At 44.4% G+C, this 18,783-nt stretch overlaps 1 protein-coding gene across 2 annotated transcripts in view; it reads left to right on the top strand.

The window, feature by feature from the left end:
* MAP1B (microtubule associated protein 1B) overlaps positions 1–18,495 on the top strand; it is a 92,627-nt gene extending 74,132 nt beyond the window's left edge. For both annotated transcript variants that reach the window (XM_006078188.4, XM_006078189.4), the window contains 3 exons: positions 3,422–9,905; positions 12,748–12,986; positions 14,118–18,495. In XM_006078188.4, the coding sequence (XP_006078250.3) occupies positions 3,422–9,905; positions 12,748–12,986; positions 14,118–14,273 (6,879 nt within the window). In that variant the 3' untranslated portion in view covers positions 14,274–18,495. The remainder of the gene's footprint in view (positions 1–3,421; positions 9,906–12,747; positions 12,987–14,117) is intronic.
* Positions 18,496–18,783: the final 288 nt, after the last annotated feature.

The raw sequence follows: 18,783 nt of genomic DNA, 5'->3' as shown, positions 1-18,783 counted from the left end.
GAAACACAATTTGGCAAAAACAAAAATGACACATTAAAAAAAAAAACAAAAAAAACAAGAATAGCTAAAAATAAATGGGCTGAATAACAGAATTATCGGTACATTTTAAGCTTCAGCTTTGGGGAGTCTTAGTCATTGGAGATCAACTACAAAACCAGAACCTACAGATAGAACAGTCATCTGGCTAATCCATCCCTTCCCGCAAACTGAGGATGGTGAAGTCACCATCTCCTGGGGACATTTTTCAGTCTCTCTGTTGGAAAGTTTTTCCTTATATGTCTCATCCTATCTTCAAGGAAGGAATGTGATCCCTTTTCCACCTGACAGTGTCTTAGATCTTAGACACCCTTTACTGCCAATTTTTTCGCCCTCCAGATTTATCATTCTCAGTTCTACTCAGGGTTCTTCATAAAACAAGATATTAAAAGTTCCTTATATTCTCTGATCACTGTCCAGTGGTAAGAAGGAGGCACAGGGGTGGAGATGGGTGAAATTCAGGAGCTCAGTCTTGGCACTGTTACCAGACAATAACATACAGGGGCCCAGAGCTTGGGGAATGAAGAGTGGGCTGGAGATGTTAATATGGAAGCCATCAGCACGTTAGAAACAGATGACATAATCTAAAGGGAGAAATGTGTGAGCAGAGAAAGGGGCCCAGGTCTAGCATTTAGAGGCTGAGGCCAAGGAGAAGGAACGAGCAATTTTAGTTTGTTTTTGTCCAGTTTCTCTAAAACATTATGACTCACACTGGATACCAAACTCCGGGGATTGTGAGAGTTAGTGACTTCTATAGTTTTCAATACAATCTTCAATAAGTCTAAAAGTAACTTTTGACCATCACCATCCACAATTAAATGTCAATGAAGAAGGGAGGCTCTGAGGAGCTCTGTAATTAACATAATTTTTTGGGGAGGGGGAGCTCCCTTTAAGGAAAAGAAGAAAATTATTGATACACAGTTAAGTACAGGACTTTGGGAGGGGACCAGACCACTGAGGAGCCTTGAAATTTAAGGTGCTTTAAGCCTTATGATAAAGGCACTTTACTATCAACTAAAATCCCTGAGTATTTTCTATGGATATTGTTGATACGCCCCCCTCTCCCAATCCTGCTTTCCCAGCTGGTTTATTGGACTTTACATTTATCCCTTAGAATGCCTCCATTAAGAGTTGACTTAGCCATCATCACTCCAAAGTCAAGAGCTTTTCTAAATGTCTTAATTCTGCCATCCCACATTTCCAAGGCCTCCTGTTTTCATGCTATCCACAGATCTGATAAGCCTGCCTCCACCATTTAAGTCAGTACCAACAGGACATAAATGAGCCCACCACAGACCCCTTTCCAGGTTGATGCAAACCAGCAGCTATAAGTTCAGCTACTGTCAACAATGTTCAGAGATCCTTTGAAACATCTTGCTAAATCCCAGAGATATGCTGTCTGCTGTATTTCCTCATTAGCCAAGCACATAATCTAATCAAAAGGAAATGTAGTTAGTAGGGTATGGCTTAGAAATTGCACTCTTATTTCATTAATATTATCTGCGTAGTCACTTATTTCCTGTATCTTCCTTCCTCTTCCAGTATGCCTGCACTTAATTAGAAAAGGCAATTAACAAAAAAGACTATCTTTACTCTGAGCAGTATTTCTTCCAGTCCTGTCTCCCATCCATTTTTGTAAGAACAAGGTTGGGGGGTAGCAACCAATGTTCTTGAGAAGTACTCTTGGATTGTGGTCACTTCCCAAATGTCCACTTCAGGAGGACAGCATGTACTGAATTGGCCAAGTTCAGCACAGTTCAGCAAGCATCTATTGAACCTGATGTTATACTGGGGAAACAAAGATAAAGAGACACAGAGAGAGAGAAGATGTTTCCTCCTGTTCAGGAACTTCTGGTATAATGGGCCCTACTAGCTGCCATTTACTATGATGATGATTGCCAAATCCTTTCAGAGAAAGCCTCAGTTTCCAAGTCTAAGACATATTCACAGGTTTCCTTGTCACTTCACATGTTGTTGGCTCTTCTTCGTTGCTCTCATCTGTTCCTTGGTTGAATGGGCACTTGTGACACCCAGTCTTTGCCCCGAGGTCCCCCCTCTCCAGTGTGCGTGCTGGCACAGGTCTGGAAGTCAGCTCTGGGGGCTGGTCCAGGGCCAGAGCACTCGCTCCTCCTCCCCCTCCTGGGCCCTCTCCACCTCCTTGGCGGGCTAGCTTCTTGTCTTGTGCATGTGCGCTGTTGCTTCTCCCAAGAAAGTGGATTGTCTGTCTCTGGGCACTGCTGACTTTCTTTTGTGCTTTCTCTTGTACATCATAGTTTTACATTCACCAGCCTCTTGGCTGTTTTTTAAGGCCCTTGACTTCCTAAGAATTCTGTGCAGCCTTGTTTTCTTTGGGAGTCATTTCCTTTGTTTCACAGAAGCTCTCTGGGCAGAGGTGAAAAGCCGAAGGGTACAGAGGTATTCCTTAAATCCTTTTACCTTCCACTTGAGCTTGGTGATTATCTGCTTCACATAAAAAGAGTCAGTGACTGAATACCACCTGTACACAGCTGGATCATATTCTTACCTGCCGTACCTCTTAGCCGAATTTGATTTTAGCCACTCAGGCCCAGCTTGCCCTGAGTTAGAATGGAGCAGAACATCCTACCTTGGATTCAAACGGGAGCAAATGGGGGACAAATCTGGCTACTTGCTCATGTAATACCCAACTGCTCTAACCATCATGGTTTCAGAGTATCTGTATTTGCAGAAGGTCTGCTGGATGAACCACTCATGCTTTACACAGTGTAAACTGATGCCAGAACCAGTAGTTTTTTGTATTAATGTGCGGTCTATAACTTCCTATCTCCAAGGTGCAAAAAGAAGCCACTAAACTTTTTTCTTCTCTACCTACCAAATTCTAAATAGAGACACCATGTGCACTATATCTAAATTCTTTTAATGTGTCATCAGTCCTTTTAGCCAGGCCCAGTGGAATAAAAGAAACTTTTGTATCAGTGGTGAAATGACTCACCTAGCCTTCTCCTGTGATAGTTTATTGCTTTTTAAAGGGCATTTTTGCATGGCAAGTACCCAGGGGTGCTGTGCAAAGTGTTTCATAACCACATAGGCACTGATCATCCAGACGGTCACTGGCCTTAGAAGTGGAGCAGAATTCTGAAGATCCCCTGCGGGGCAAGAACAGATGGTGGCGAGGTCTGAGGTGGTGGAGGGGGCAGGGAGAAGGAAGAAGGGAATGGAAGGAGCGGTCAGGACAGAGGCTGTTAGCTTACCAGTATGGAAATATTTACCTACCAACACCTGATATTTGCCCTGTGTGCATCCGATGATCCTGTAATACCTAGTAATAGATGGAGGGGCTGGATCAGTGATGACAGTCACTTAAACCTTTTCTTTTTTTCTTATGATTTTTTTTTTTAAATCCCAGATTGGGGAATTACTGAGTACCACCCATCCTGCCAACAAAGCCAGCTTAACCCTTTTCTGTCCCGAAGAAGGGGACTGGAAAAACTCCAATCTTGACAGACACAATCTCCAAGACTTCATCAATATTAAACTCAACTCAGCATCTATATTGCCAGAAATGGAAGGACTTTCTGAATTTACTGAGTATCTCTCAGAATCTGTGGAAGTCCCATCTCCCTTTGACATCCTAGAACCCCCCACATCAGGTGGATTTCTAAAGCTCTCCAAGCCCTGCTGTTACATTTTTCCAGGAGGGAGGGGCGATTCTGCACTGTTTGCAGTGAATGGATTCAATATGCTCATCAACGGAGGCTCAGAAAGAAAATCCTGCTTTTGGAAGCTCATCCGACACTTGGACCGAGTGGACTCCATCCTGCTCACCCACATTGGGGACGACAATTTGCCTGGAATAAACAGCATGCTCCAACGGAAAATCGCAGAGCTCGAGGAGGAACAGTCCCAGGGCTCCACCACCAATAGTGACTGGATGAAAAACCTCATCTCTCCTGACTTAGGAGTTGTATTTCTCAATGTACCTGAAAATCTGAAAAACCCAGAGCCAAACATCAAGATGAAGAGAAGCATAGAAGAAGCCTGCTTCACTCTCCAGTACCTAAACAAATTGTCCATGAAGCCAGAACCTCTGTTCAGAAGCGTAGGCAATACCATCGATCCTGTCATTCTTTTCCAAAAAATGGGAGTTGGTAAACTGGAGATGTATGTGCTTAACCCAGTCAAGAGCAGCAAGGAGATGCAGTATTTCATGCAGCAGTGGACTGGCACCAACAAAGACAAGGCTGAACTAATCCTGCCTAATGGTCAAGAAATAGACATCCCAATTTCCTACTTAACATCAGTCTCATCTTTGATCGTGTGGCATCCAGCAAACCCTGCAGAGAAGATCATCCGAGTTCTCTTTCCTGGCAACAGTACCCAATACAATATCCTGGAAGGACTGGAAAAGCTCAAACATTTGGACTTCCTCAAACAGCCACTGGCCACCCAGAAGGACCTCACGGGCCAGGTGGCCACCCCTGCCGTGAAACAAGTAAAACTGAAACAGAGGGCTGACAGCCGCGAGAGTTTGAAACCAGCCGCAAAACCACTCCCCAGCAAAACCGTGCGAAAGGAGTCAAAAGAAGAAACCCCTGAAGTCACAAAAGGGCTGGAAAAGGCACCCAAAGTTGAAAGCAAAGAAAAGGTGACGGTGAAAAAAGACAAACCTGTGAAAACCGAGACCAAACCTCCAGTGACAGAAAAGGAGACGCCCAGCAAAGAAGAGCTGCCCCCGGCCAAAGCTGAGGGTGCCGAGAAGCAGGGCACAGATGTCAAACCCAAAGTCGCCAAGGAGAAGACGGTGAAGAAGGAGACAAAGCCAAAAGCCGAGGAGAAGAAAGAGGAGAAGGAAAAGGAAAAGCCAAAGAAAGAAGTGGCTAAGAAGGAGGACAAAACACCTGTCAAGAAGGAGGAAAAACCAAAAAAGGAAGAGGTGAAAAAGGAAGTCAAAAAAGAAATCAAGAAAGAAGAGAAAAAAGAAATCAAAAAAGAGGTTAAGAAAGAAACCCCACTCAAGGAAGCCAAGAAGGAAGTGAAGAAGGAGGAAAAGAAGGAAATTAAAAAGGAGGAAAAGGAACCCAAAAAAGAAATTAAGAAACTTCCTAAAGACACAAAGAAATCACCTACTCCAGTAGCTGAAGCAAAAAAACCGGCTGCATTAAAACCAAAAGTACCCAAGAAGGAAGAGCCTGTCAAGAAAGAGGCTGTGGCTGCTGGGAAGCCAAAGGAGAAGGGGAAGATTAAAGTGGTCAAGAAGGAAGGCAAGACTGCAGAGGCTGCGGCTGCAGCCCTTGGCACCATGGCCGCCGCAGCAGCCGTGGCTGGGTTAGCAACCACCGGCCCCGCCAAAGAACTTGAGGCCGAGAGGTCCCTCATGTCCTCCCCCGAGGATCTGACCAAGGACTTTGAGGAGCTGAAGGCTGAAGAGGTCGACGTCGCGAAAGACATCAAGCCTCAGCTGGAGCTGATCGAAGATGAAGAGAAACTGAAGCAAACTGAGCCCGTCGAAGCCTATGTCATCCAGAAAGAGACCGAAGTCATCAAAGGCCCCGCCGAGTCCCCTGATGAGGGAATCACCACCACTGAAGGAGAGGGGGAGTGTGAGCAGACCCCCGAGGAGCTGGAGCCCGTCGAGAAGCAGGGGGTGGAGGACACTGAAAAATTTGAAGACGAGGGAGCAGGTTTCGAGGAGTCCTCTGAGACCGGAGACTATGAAGAGAAGGCAGAAACCGAAGAGGCGGAGGAACCGGAAGAGGACACAGAGGACCACGTGCGTGTGAGCACCTCCAAGCACAGCCTGGAGGAGGAGGAGGAGAGTGCCAAGGCTGAGGCGGATGCGCGCGTCAAGGAGAAGAGGGAGTCTGTAGCCAGTGGTGACGACCGAGCCGAAGAAGACATGGACGAGGCCCTGGAGAAAGGAGAGGCCGAGCTGTCTGAGGAGGAGGTGGAAGAGGAGGACAGAGCCGAGGATGCCAGGGAGGAAGACTATGAGCCCGAAAAGGCGGAAGCGGAAGACTACGTGAGGGCTGTGGTGGACAAGGCCGCCGAGGCCCAGTACGGGTTCCTCACCACGGCCCCCAAGCCGGTGGGAGCCCAGTCTCCCGTCCAAGAACCTGCCTCTTCCATTCACGACGAGACTTTACCCGGAGGCTCGGAGAGTGAGGCCACTGCCTCTGACGAGGAGAATCGGGAAGACCAGCCTGAAGAATTCACGGCCACCTCCGGCTACACCCAGTCTACCATTGAGATATCCAGCGAGCCCACCCCCATGGATGAGATGTCTACTCCCCGAGACGTGATGAGTGACGAGACCAACAATGAAGAGACCGAGTCCCCGTCTCAAGAATTTGTAAACCTCACCAAATACGAGTCTTCACTGTATTCTCAGGAATATGCCAAACCTGCTGTGACATCTCTCAATGGACTTTCTGATGGGTCAAAAACAGATGCCACTGATGGGAGGGACTACAATGCTTCAGCCTCCACCATCTCACCACCTTCCTCCATGGAGGAAGACAAATTCAGCAGATCTGCTCTACGTGAGGCCTACTACTCTGAAGAGAAAGATGTGAGAGCTGGTGCCACGCTGGAGATCAAAGACACCATCTCACCAGTTTTGGATGAAAAACTCAGTCCACCCAAGAGCCCATCCCTCAGTCCATCTCCGCCATCACCCATAGAAAAGACCCCCCTGGGTGAACGTAGCGTGAACTTTTCCCTGACACCCAATGAGATTAAAGTCTCAGCAGAGGCAGAAGTTGTCCCAGTGTCTCCTGAGGTGACCCAAGAAGTAGTGGAAGAACACTGTGCCAGTCCTGAGGATAAGACCCTGGAAGTGGTGTCTCCATCTCAGTCTGTGACTGGCAGTGCTGGCCACACACCATACTACCAATCTCCAACTGAAGAGAAATCTAGTCATCTTCCCACAGAGGTCATTGAAAAACCAGCAGCAGTCCCGGTGAGCTTTGAATTCAGTGATGCCAAAGATGAAAGTGAAAGGGCTTCCATAAGCCCCATGGATGAACCTGTGCCTGACTCAGAATCTCCTATTGAAAAAGTTTTGTCTCCATTACGGAGCCCTCCCCTAATTGGATCCGAGTCTGCATATGAAAGTTTCCTAAGTGCAGATGACAAGGCTCCTGGCAGAGGTACTGAAAGCCCCTTTGAAGGAAAGGATGGAAAAGAAGCCTCTCCAGACCAAATAAGTCCAGTTTCTGACGTGACTTCCACTGGCCTTTTCCAAGACAAACAGGAAGGGAAAAGCACAGATTTTATACCAATAAAGGAAGACTTTGGTCAAGAAAAGAAAACTGATGATGTTGAAGACATGAGTTCTCAAGCAGGACTGACCTTAGATGAAAGGAAGTTAGGAGGAGATGTTTCTCCTACACAAATAGATGTCAGTCAGTTTGGATCTCTTAAAGAAGACACTAAGATGTCCATTTCTGAAGGCACCGTCTCAGACAAGTCAGCTACCCCTGTCGATGAGGGGGTAGTTGAAGACACATACTCTCATATGGAGGGGGTGGCCTCCGTCTCCACAGCTTCTGTGGCTACCAGCTCATTCCCAGAGCCAACGACTGATGACGTGTCTCCCTCACTGCACGCTGAGGTTGGATCCCCACACTCCACTGAAGTAGATGACTCTCTTTCAGTGTCTGTTGTGCAAACGCCTACCACTTTCCAGGAAACAGAAATGTCTCCATCAAAAGAAGAATGCCCACGACCAATGTCAATTTCTCCACCAGACTTCTCCCCTAAAACAGCCAAGTCTCAGACTCCAGTTCAAGATCACAGATCAGAACAATCCTCAATGTCTATTGAATTTGGCCAGGAGTCCCCTGAGCACTCCCTTGCTATGGACTTCAGTCGTCAGTCTCCCGATCACCCTACAGTGGGTGCAGGCATGCTTCATATCACTGAAAACGGGCCCACTGAGGTGGACTACAGTCCTTCTGACATGCAGGACTCTAGTTTATCCCATAAGATCCCACCAACAGAGGAGCCGTCCTACACCCAAGATAATGATCTCTCTGAGCTCATCTCGGTGTCTCAGGTGGAGGCTTCCCCATCCACCTCTTCTGCTCACACCCCTTCTCAGATAGCATCTCCTCTCCAAGAAGATACTCTGTCCGATGTTGTTCCTCCCAGAGACATATCCTTGTATGCCTCACTCACCTCTGAAAAAGTGCAAAGTCTGGATGCTGAGAAGCTCTCTCCTAAATCTGATATCTCTCCACTCACCCCAAGAGAATCCTCTCCTTTGTATTCCCCTAGTCTTTCAGATTCTACCTCTGCAGTCAAAGAGAGCACAGCAGCGTGCCACACTGCCTCTCCCCCATTGATGGATGCAGCGTCCGCAGAGCCCTATGGCTTCCGTGCCTCCATGTTATTTGATACGATGCCGCACCATCTAGCCTTGAATAGAGATTTGACCACACCTGGCATGGAGAAGGATAGTGGAGGAAAGACACCTGGAGACTTCAGCTATGCTTATCAGAAGCCTGAGACAACGACCAGGTCCCCAGATGAAGAAGGTTACGACTATGAGGCTTATGAGAAAACCACCCGGACCCCAGATGTGAGTGGCTATTACTATGAGAAGACCGAGAGCGCCACCAAATCCCCATGTGACAGCAGCTACTCCTATGAGGCGATGGAGAAGACCAGTAAGACTCCTGAAGACAGCGGCTATGCCTATGAGATTACTGAGAAGACAACCCAGAGCCCGGAAGAGTCTGGGTACGCATATGAGATAAGTGAGAAGACCATAAGGACCCCTGAAGTGAGTGCCTACAGCTACGAAAAGGCTGAGCGGTCTCGAAGGCTCCTGGATGACATCAGCAATGGCTATGACGATTCTGAAGAGGGCGGCCACACACTTGGGGATTCCAGCTACTCTTATGAGACCACTGAGAAGACTGCCGGTTTCCCTGAGTCTGAAAGTTACTCCTACGAGACATCAACAACAACCACTCGATCCCCAGATGCCTCCGCATACTGTTATGAGACCCCGGAGAAAATCACTCGAGCCCCCCAGGTGTCTTCGTATGCCTATGAGACTTCAGACCAGTACACGGCAGAAAAGAAGTCCCCCTCCGAGGCTCGCCAGGATGTGGACTTATGCCTCGTGTCGTCCTGCGAATACAAGCATCCCAAGACGGAGCTGTCACCCTCCTTCATTAATCCCAATCCTCTCGAGTGGTTTGCCAGTGAAGAGCCAACTGAAGAATCGGAAAAGCCCCTCACCCAGTCAGGAGGAGCCCCGCCACCCCCTGGAGGGAAGCCCCAGGGCCGACAATGTGACGAAACCCCTCCCACCTCAGTCAGCGAGTCCGCCCCGTCCCAGACTGACTCTGACGTCCCTCCAGAGACTGAGGAGTGCCCCTCCATCACAGCTGATGCCAACATTGACTCTGAAGATGAGTCGGAAACCATCCCCACAGATAAAACCGTCACCTACAAACACATGGATCCACCTCCGGCCCCTTTGCAGGACCGTAGCCCTTCTCCACGCCACCCTGATGTGTCCATGATGGACCCGGAGGCCTTGGCCATCGAGCAGAACCTGGGCAAAGCTCTGAAGAAAGACCTGAAAGAGAAGACCAAGACCAAAAAGCCTGGTACCAAGACCAAGTCGTCCTCACCTGTCAAGAAGGGTGATGGGAAGTCCAAGCCCTCTGCGGCTTCACCCAAGCCAGGGGCCTTGAAGGAATCCTCAGATAAGGTGTCCAGAGTGGCTTCTCCTAAGAAGAAAGAATCTGTGGAAAAAGCGACCAAAACTACCACCAATCCTGAGGTCAAAGCTGCACGTGGGGAAGAGAAAGACAAGGAGACCAAGAATGCCGCCAATGCCTCCACATCCAAATCGGTGAAGACGGCAACTGCAGGTAGGTGGGAGGTGTTGGCATCCTGGAACAGGACACTGCAATTCTACTTTTAGCTACGGCCTCTGCCTTTCTACCTGACTTTGTACTGGGGAGGTGAGAGAGCACAGCTTAGTGCCCTTCCTTCCTTTCACCATTTTCTTTTGCCACAAGGTAGGGAGCCCCGCCCAGTGTAGCCCACAGGCCTTGGGGGGGCTCAGCATATAGCCCAGGGCAGCTCTGATTTCCCAGATGCAACCCCTGGGTTTGCTCCCTTTTGCAAAAGTGCAGCCTTGTCCGAATCTTCAGAACCAAGGATGTGTGTTTCAGGCTCCTCGGGAAGATTCTGTTGACGCTGGCTTCAGCCATGCTGGCCCCAGAATCAAGCTGAGGTGCCATGAGCCAGGAGCTCCCACAGGCCTAGGGAGAACTAGAGTTCCAAGGCAAGCCTGGAATAAACATCATTGGTCCAAGGTTTAGGTTCCATTTTTAAAAGTAAAAATATTTTAATTAAAATGATAACATTTTTTAAATTAAAAAAAATCACCTGGCTGGAGATGCATCGTCATTCAAGGCAGTGCTCTGGTTAATCAACCAGTGAGGTCAACTGACCACTGGGTACCCAGTACAGATTGAGAAAAGAGCATCCAAGACTACTTATTCCATTCTGACCACACTGCCTCACTAATACAGACTCAACGTCTTGTTTTAGGTTGAAATTCAACTTGGCAGGAGCAAGCATCCCTGACTTCAGGTTCTTAGACTTATCAAGTTCTCGGCAGTGATCTGGGTTTTTGATGAATCTGGGTTTCTGATGACCCAGCTTCATTTTGTTGCTTCAAAACAATCACAGGGATTTGAATTCATATATTTTATTTGCTTTACATAGTTACTTGAGGGTTTTAGATCACAGTTCACAAACATGTAAAGCAAAAAATAAGCAACACTTTCTTGATTTATTATGGAAAATCTGATAGACGAATCTTTGAGACTCTGAAATTCAGTATACTTTAGGAAGTACTAGTTACAGGTACAAGTTTTTACTTTTAAGCAATGTGAAGCATCAATTTCAAGACTCATGTCAGATTTCCTCTTTTTATTTGCACATAGAAAACAAACTGAATTTGTTCATGCTCAGAATTAGTATAGAGCCACCAGATAATAAATCTTGATCTAAAGGACTTGACAGTGACCTTGCACTTAGGAGAAAACATGAAATCAATTCAAACAGATATAAACCCAACTGAAATTTGCTACCAAACTCATGAAACTTACACTATAGCCCACACAATTGATTTTATCACTTTTTTTTTTTTTTTTTTTTTGGTCATTTAAAGATAATTTTGAGGGAAAGTGAGTTAATTTGAATTTACATTGAGGATGCTTTCCCAACAGATTTTTTTTTTTTTTTTTCAACAGATTTTTTTAAAAGACAAAACTGCACTATTAATTTTAAAACAAACCTGGGTCAACTTCTAGTGGTTCTCTCAGTTTGGGCTTCTATGAGCAATGTTCATTTGGTGTCAATGGGAGTGATTCAAGGTGCAAGTGGAAACTGCAGGCATTTAAAAATATTAGATGAACTGTAACTCACAAACCTCTGCTACAAGTCAGAATTCTTTGGGAGATATACACATGAATATGTTTAGGACTTTTAGCTTAGGTTCATTATAATGGCTGGTTAATCTATTCATGAAATGATTCAGTTTATCCAAATACCAGTTTGGCCGATTCTCACTACCCCCTGCCCTCCAAAATAAAAATAAACCAGTTCATGGCTGGTTTTGACTGTGTGGGATGGCAGTTTCTATACATCCCATGGAGAAAGGCAAGAGAATTAAATATAGAGGATCTTGCTAGTATTTTAAGTGGTTTCACAGCAGTGGTCTCAAACCAGATACACATTAGCATTGGCTGGGATGCTTTTAAAAAGTGATGGTACCCTGGCCAGTGAAGCCCTACCATAGCCCACTGGAGCCAGGGCATCTGTATTAAGCATGCTAAATGATTCTAATCATGTGGCCAGGAGGAAGAACCACTGCCTTACAATGCTAGTTCTGTTAATGTTTCAGCCTTCTAATTAGAACAAATCAGAAAGCCAATTCTAGAAACAAGGTAGCCAGAAACTGAGATTAATCTGAACCTTCATTTTGCCCAGGCTTTCTGACTTGGGGGGAATTTTGGCTGTGACATACCTACCCCTTACCTCAGTCCGGTATGTTCTGATTGGCTAGAGAAAGCAGAGTCTTTCCGAACCTTCCTGTTGCTAAAGTTTGGTATCTAGTCTTGTCTAAGGAGAGACGTCTACCATTTACAGGACTGTCCTAAGGAGAGAATACAGAGTTTTCATCAGTTTATGCATGAGACTGAGGTGCTGAGGGTCTTGGAGGTCATATGACATTAAGATCTGACTACTGGCTAGATCAAATGTGAGGGGATAATATTCAGCTGTGGGCCAAACTGCTTTTAAATGAAATCCTAACATGAATTACTAAGATGGCTTAACTATGCTTTACCAAATGCAGATGCTTTCCTTTGTCCTTTAAAAAGACACACTAGCAGCTCTTTTAGGAGTGTTAGCGTCTAGTTCTATCTTTGGGGAAAGCCTTGGCAACTCTTCTTAATTGCTAATGAGTTTAAGGGCAATGCCCCATTCTTCATTTCTCCTGAGATGGTAAACAGCCAGGTGATGCTGTCTCAGACTGCCATTGTCAAATGCCCTCTGTGAGAGAGGGGAGTGCCCACACCTGCTCCCATGTCCCAGAGCACCTTCTGGGGAATAAGTAGGGAAGGTCTGCTGGACAGATGAGTCTCTTTGCATTTTTGTGACCCTGGCCTTCTCTTTGTTTTTATTTGTTTACTGAAGGGCCAGGAACCACCAAGACGTCCAAGCCCTCAGCTGTGCCCCCAGGCCCCCCTGTGTACCTGGACCTATGCTATATTCCCAACCATAGCAATAGTAAGAATGTCGACGTTGAATTTTTCAAGAGAGTGAGGTCATCCTACTACGTGGTGAGTGGGAACGACCCTGCTGCTGAGGAGCCCAGCCGGGCTGTCCTGGATGCCTTGCTGGAAGGGAAAGCCCAGTGGGGCAGCAACATGCAGGTAAGAGTTCCAGGACGATGTCTGTACAACACGTGGAGCTGTGTCCAGAGGCAGCGGGAAGGGATCATGTTTAATGAGACACCACTGTGGATCCGCATGAGGTGCCCAGGGGGCCTGCTGCACTTGGACAAAGTGGATTTCACACACAGAAGCTGGTCTAACATGGACTTGGAGGAAGGCCACTTTACCACCCTAAAGTATAATCTGCAGAGTGGGCCCAAGATTACACACCGTTCATATACCAAGAAAATTAACCAGCATAACCAAGTGTCGTATTTCCATGTGAGATGGATAAAGATTAGCCTTTACTTGTCTTTCCCAAGTAGACAAAAGCTAGAGATATGGCCATTTAGAAAACCAGCTGTCCACATGAGATTCTGCAGGAGGAGCACTGCTGAAAATGGTCCTCAGCAGGACACTCCGAACACCCAAACATCGTAATGAGCCACAAACCACTCATTATTTCAGCTATGGATTTTATCTAAGTTTTACTTATGGTTTTGTATAGTGATCTAGGAAACTGTATTTGCATAACGTTAAATAGAAATCCTGGTTATTTCATCATATGAAATCTAATGAGAAGCACTCAGTGGCCTCTTACTGAATACTAGGTAGAATTTAAGCTAGTAATCACTTACCCACCCCACTCCTCTGTCCCCAAACACACACACAGAGACATAAATCTTTGCTCTCATGATGAAATGTTAGTTAACATACAATTAGAAGGTTTTCGGCTGCATTAATAACTAAAGCCCCTTTGTTTTAAATATGCAATATCTTTAAAACATATCAGTTGTGTTAAAGAAAATACAAGAAATTCCACCTTAACTGAAGAACTTCTCATAATGCTAAAGAATTGAAAACTGATACAGATGAACTAACTGGCTAGTCATGACTTGCTTTTGGTTCTAGTCTTCAACTGCCCCAGGAAAACTAATTTTTTAGCAGCTTTATTCTGGTTCCTAGAAAATGTAAGTTGGAAAGTCCTGTGGATTTTCTAAGGACAATAGAATATTTTTCTCTTTCCCTTTCTTTTTCTAATGGTCTAGTTAATACCTTACTGCTGTTCTATTTTTTCCCCACCCCATTTCTGGTTCTGCTCTTCAGCAGCTGTTTTCTCCCTCCCTGCAGGTGACCCTGATCCCGACTCATGACTCAGAAGTGATGAGGGAATGGTACCAGGAGACCCATGAGAAACAGCAGGACCTCAATATCATGGTTTTAGCAAGCAGCAGCACAGTGGTTATGCAAGATGAATCCTTCCCTGCATGCAAGATCGAACTGTAACAACCAAGGTCAGCCGCACCACAGGATTTGAACTTTGTTTCCAGAAATTCTTCGATTTGAAACCACCTTTTCTAAAAAAAAAAAAGTCAATTCATCTAAATAAGTCGCTGAACTGTTACCTGCCAAACACTATACTGTGTCATGGTGATACAAGTCACTAATATTTCTCAGTTTTTGCTGATTGCTAAGGGAAGTAGTAGTCTTCCCACACTAGGGTTCAAGTTACTGCAAAATTACCTACCCCAGTTCATCTCTGCTGAACATTTGGAAACCATGCACTAGCAAACCCAACTGACTTCTGCTAAGGTAGAGGCATTTGTCTTAGAGAGAAAGAGAGAGAGAGAGAGTGCGCGTGCACAAGAGAGGGAACACAGGATAGAGAGAGAGAGAGAGAATGAGAAGGAAAAAAGAATGCAAGAGAAGGAGATGTAATGGTAGAGAGTGCTGGTGAGATACCAGAGAGAAAGAGAGCAGGGTGGGGCAGGGAGGAGAAAATAACCAACAGTCACGTCTGCATTTTCTGTCTATTCTGTTGTCTGCAAAGTTTGCAACTTGTGTCAGTCTGAGTCATCAAAAAGGGTCTTAATTTCCTAAAACAAGTTGGCTGGAAGAAAACAGAAAAGAACAACACTTGTTATGAGGGCATGTGAGATTTTTCACGCCTTAATTAAGCTCCTTCAGTTTGAAGGCTGCACACTGACATAGTGTAGGGAGTGTAGACTGGACATACAAGTGGTTTGAACCCCATTCAGAACTCTCAGACTCTTCAAACACACAAGTAGATTGATCTAAGGCATGTTCCCAGCATCTGTGCACACAGCTAGTCCACTCTGAGTCAATTAACCTGCATGCGGAGACACCCGAGTCCACCCCAATTAACAAGCAAATACCAAAGCAGTTGGGAGTACATAGGTAGACAATTTGCCTTAGGAAGTGACTTGAATGTACAAAGATACTTGATGCACTTATTTTTTAATGTGAGACAGCAAGTTTATAAAACATCCGTGTAGGATTATAGATACTCCAGTTACAGGAGCATGTGTGTGCATGTGGGAGGGGTACTTGGAGCTTACCTGATTGGTGCAACAGTCTGATGCTGAGCATTGTGTTGAATACCACCTCAGGCCCCTCAGCCAAACAAGTTGAGCCTGTCTTAGCTTCTTTACTACTGCAAGTTCAAGACTAAAATGGCTACTATGATCAGAACTGGGAAAACAATGAATCTTAATGGTGGAAGAGGTTCTCAGCAAGTGTACAGTATTTAGCTTCCTTTGTCTTACAGTGGTTTTTTTTTTTAATTTTCCATTAATTTCAGCATAATTATGGGAACAAGTGTACAGAAGAATTTTTTTTTTTAAGATATGTGGGAACTTTTCATAGATGACTTTTTAACAGATGTTTTCATTTACAGGAAAATGCACAGAAAATTTTCAAGTGACAGTCCTTTTTTTTTTTTTTAAGTGTTTTGTAAGACAAAAAAATGAGTAGTGTTTTTTGAAGTTCTGGTGAAAACTGAAGTCTGATATTGCAGTAATATTTATTAAAAGTCCATCCTACCAGGAGTAGTAATACCTCCCACCCCTTGAGTCCCATAACAAAAATCTGGGTATGTGCTATTTGAGAGTGGGGGAGAATGGCTAAACTTTTCTAGGCCTTTACAAGTACATCACCCAGTGGTATCCTGCATACTTCTTTCAAGATCTTCAACCATGAGGTAAAAGAACCAAGACAAGTTCAAAGGACCCTAGCAAAAATTTGCTTTGGGATTTTCTTTTCTGGGAAAAAAAATTCATTGAAAGCAAATGAATTTCCAGCTCCTATGGTTTATTATGTAGAGTTCAGAGATCATGTTCATCATTGTTATCACTGAACTGTGAACCTGGGAAGCCAGTTCATGATTAGAACTGACGTCAAGTTTCAAGTTGCAGATCAACGCACCCAGTGTTCAGATGTGGCAGACTTTTTGGTGACAGCCGTTCTGGGCTCTGTCGCGTTGTGTCTCCTGCAGACTCTTAAGACCTACGGAGTAGTCAACAATCACCTCGTTTTATTTTCTATGTAGTTATTTATTTCAGAATTAACATTTTAGTTTATTTTTGTCTGATAAGTGTGTGTTTTGCACTGCTAACTACTATGAGGGTTTAAACAATGCTTCTTCTGGGTCCCTTCACTGAGGACCTAATGCAGTCTACTTAATGCTGTGAATTACATTTTTCAAATGTTTAATTTTTTAAAAAAATTAATCTATTTTTTTTAGGCTTCTCTAGAAATGCAGCTTTTATTTATTACCCTATTTCTTGGAAGTCCTTAAGAGCAATGCATTGATTAAGGGTACAAAAAGTGAACACACGATAGGAAACTCATTGACAAAAATGGATTTCAATGAGTATAAACTCATCTACTTCAAAGGTGTTTTAAGAGCCAACCTACGATACTCATGATAATTCTTAATAACTAGTTGTTAAGTTGGTTCACAAAATTCATTGGAAGAGAAAGAGACTTCCAGCCTTCTTGCCAAATTCAGACCTCTGGTTGATTTTTCTTTGATAGAAGATGGAATTGTTTTCTAATTTCCCACATTAATTTACCATGTACATAATTTTGCTTTAAGAAAAAAACCAAACATTTTAGGAGAATTATAGCCAGTCTTCAAATATAACCATTCTATCCCACTCTTTTTCTTTCTTTCTTTTTTTGCTTTGGAATTTAGTGGAAAAAATACACAAAAGCTGTCACTGATCAGCTGGCTCTTTAAATAGATAAGTACCTTTCTCCATCCATTATTCTCAGTGATGACCACAGAGCCCAAATATCACAGGAAAACCAATATTTACATTATAGGTTGTTCCTGTCCTTCCAGACACCTTTCCTACCTGTGTGACTAACCTAATTTTGCTAGTTCCATAAATACACAATTAGTTTAGAAACAGCCATCACAATGTACCATGTACATTCATGGTGAGAGCTAAAGATTGACACAGACTTCTAGGAGCTTTATTCATACTGATTATGTAATCCAGTTGTATAGATTGAATATTTGAGTGGAAGGAATTTACATTCTGTTTAAATGATGGGATTCCATAGAGATATAGCACTCATGATCATGACCTTTTTGGTAGTATTCTTAAAATTCTACAGAGACTAAATGTTAGAGATGATCCTCCATTTTCGATTTTAACTAATTCTATCCCATTTCTCAAAACCCAATCCTTGTGCATGCTTTTCTCAGTCTTGTGGTGGGACTGGATACAATGACTGACCTTCCCCTTTGCCCCTCCCCCAACCCTTAAATGCCATTTCCCATGGAGTTCAAAAAAAAATTTTTTTTTAACCTTACATATCATAGTGAATGGTTTCCCCAGTGTATATGAATGTTTTAAGTGTCTCCAATAGCTTACACAGTTTAGGAGCTTTCCAATACTCATTTAATAAGGTTTAATCATTTGCTAATGGAAATTTTACCACTTCCCATTTTCCCTGTTACCAAATTTCAGCTCTCAGGAGCTGTTCTGCAATTCTGAAATTGCTTTTCTTGCCTCTTTAGTCACTTGTCACAGGAGGTTCTTGCTCAGTAATGATATGGTGAGTTAGATTAATAACTTTTTTTTGCACTTCAGATTTAGAAGAAACGATCCTGTTTCCATTTGAAAGGAACTGTAAAGCTTTTTTATCATTTAACCAACTGAACACACCAAAAGCAGCCTAGGGATGAGCACTTCTTTGAAGGCGATTAGGTTATTCACCTGGTATTAAAACTATTTACTATGGAAAAAAAAAATCTGTGACTTTATTCATTTTAAAAGGCACCATCAAAAACTGAAAAGGAAGGGAAAAATAAACAGCTTCTCTGTACTCATTTGGCGCTCCCCCAAAAAAGGAGCCATTGAGATGGGGCCTCAAGACCAGGCTGCCCAGCAGAAGGCCCCGCGGCCCTTCCCCCGGGAGGGTGGGGCCTGGGCCCTGCCGAGAAGCACCTCCCACTCCTCTCTCTCTCGTCCTGAATGGTGTTTGTGTCGGTCCGCAGCTGTGTATGGTATTACGTCTTATATAATCCTGCATCACTTCTATCCTATCCAGTCATATCTAATGTAGAAAATTAGTTTCCAGTGAAAGTAATATGTAGTGCTTTTATGATATTTGTGTGCAATATCCCCTCTTCCATTGAGGATATTTGATGTAAAAGAAAAAAGAAAATCAGTTCCACAATAAAAATACAAAAGTGGGTGTGTGTGCTGTGCTGTCTTTGGTTGTGTATTGCTGTTGGGCGCGTCGGAGAGTTGGGATCTGCTGCCCACAGAGGTGTGCATGTGTGGGGGGGTTCTTTTATGAGGGTGATTATATTCTTTCTTTGAAGAGTGGGTTCCCTGGTTTTGGGTAAACTTCTGAGAGGGCCCTGCTACTATTTTTACAACTGCTGTTGCTAAGTCACTTCAGTCGTGTCCGACTCTGTGCGACCCCATAGACGGCAGCCCACCAGGCTCCCCCGTCCCTGGGATTCTCCAGGCAAGAA

This window comes from Bubalus bubalis, chromosome 19 (genome assembly GCF_019923935.1).
Source record: "Bubalus bubalis isolate 160015118507 breed Murrah chromosome 19, NDDB_SH_1, whole genome shotgun sequence".
In the NCBI taxonomy this organism is placed as follows: Eukaryota; Metazoa; Chordata; class Mammalia; order Artiodactyla; family Bovidae; genus Bubalus; species Bubalus bubalis.
Note: the sequence above shows the minus strand (reverse complement) of the source record. Positions and strands in the feature narration are given on the sequence as shown.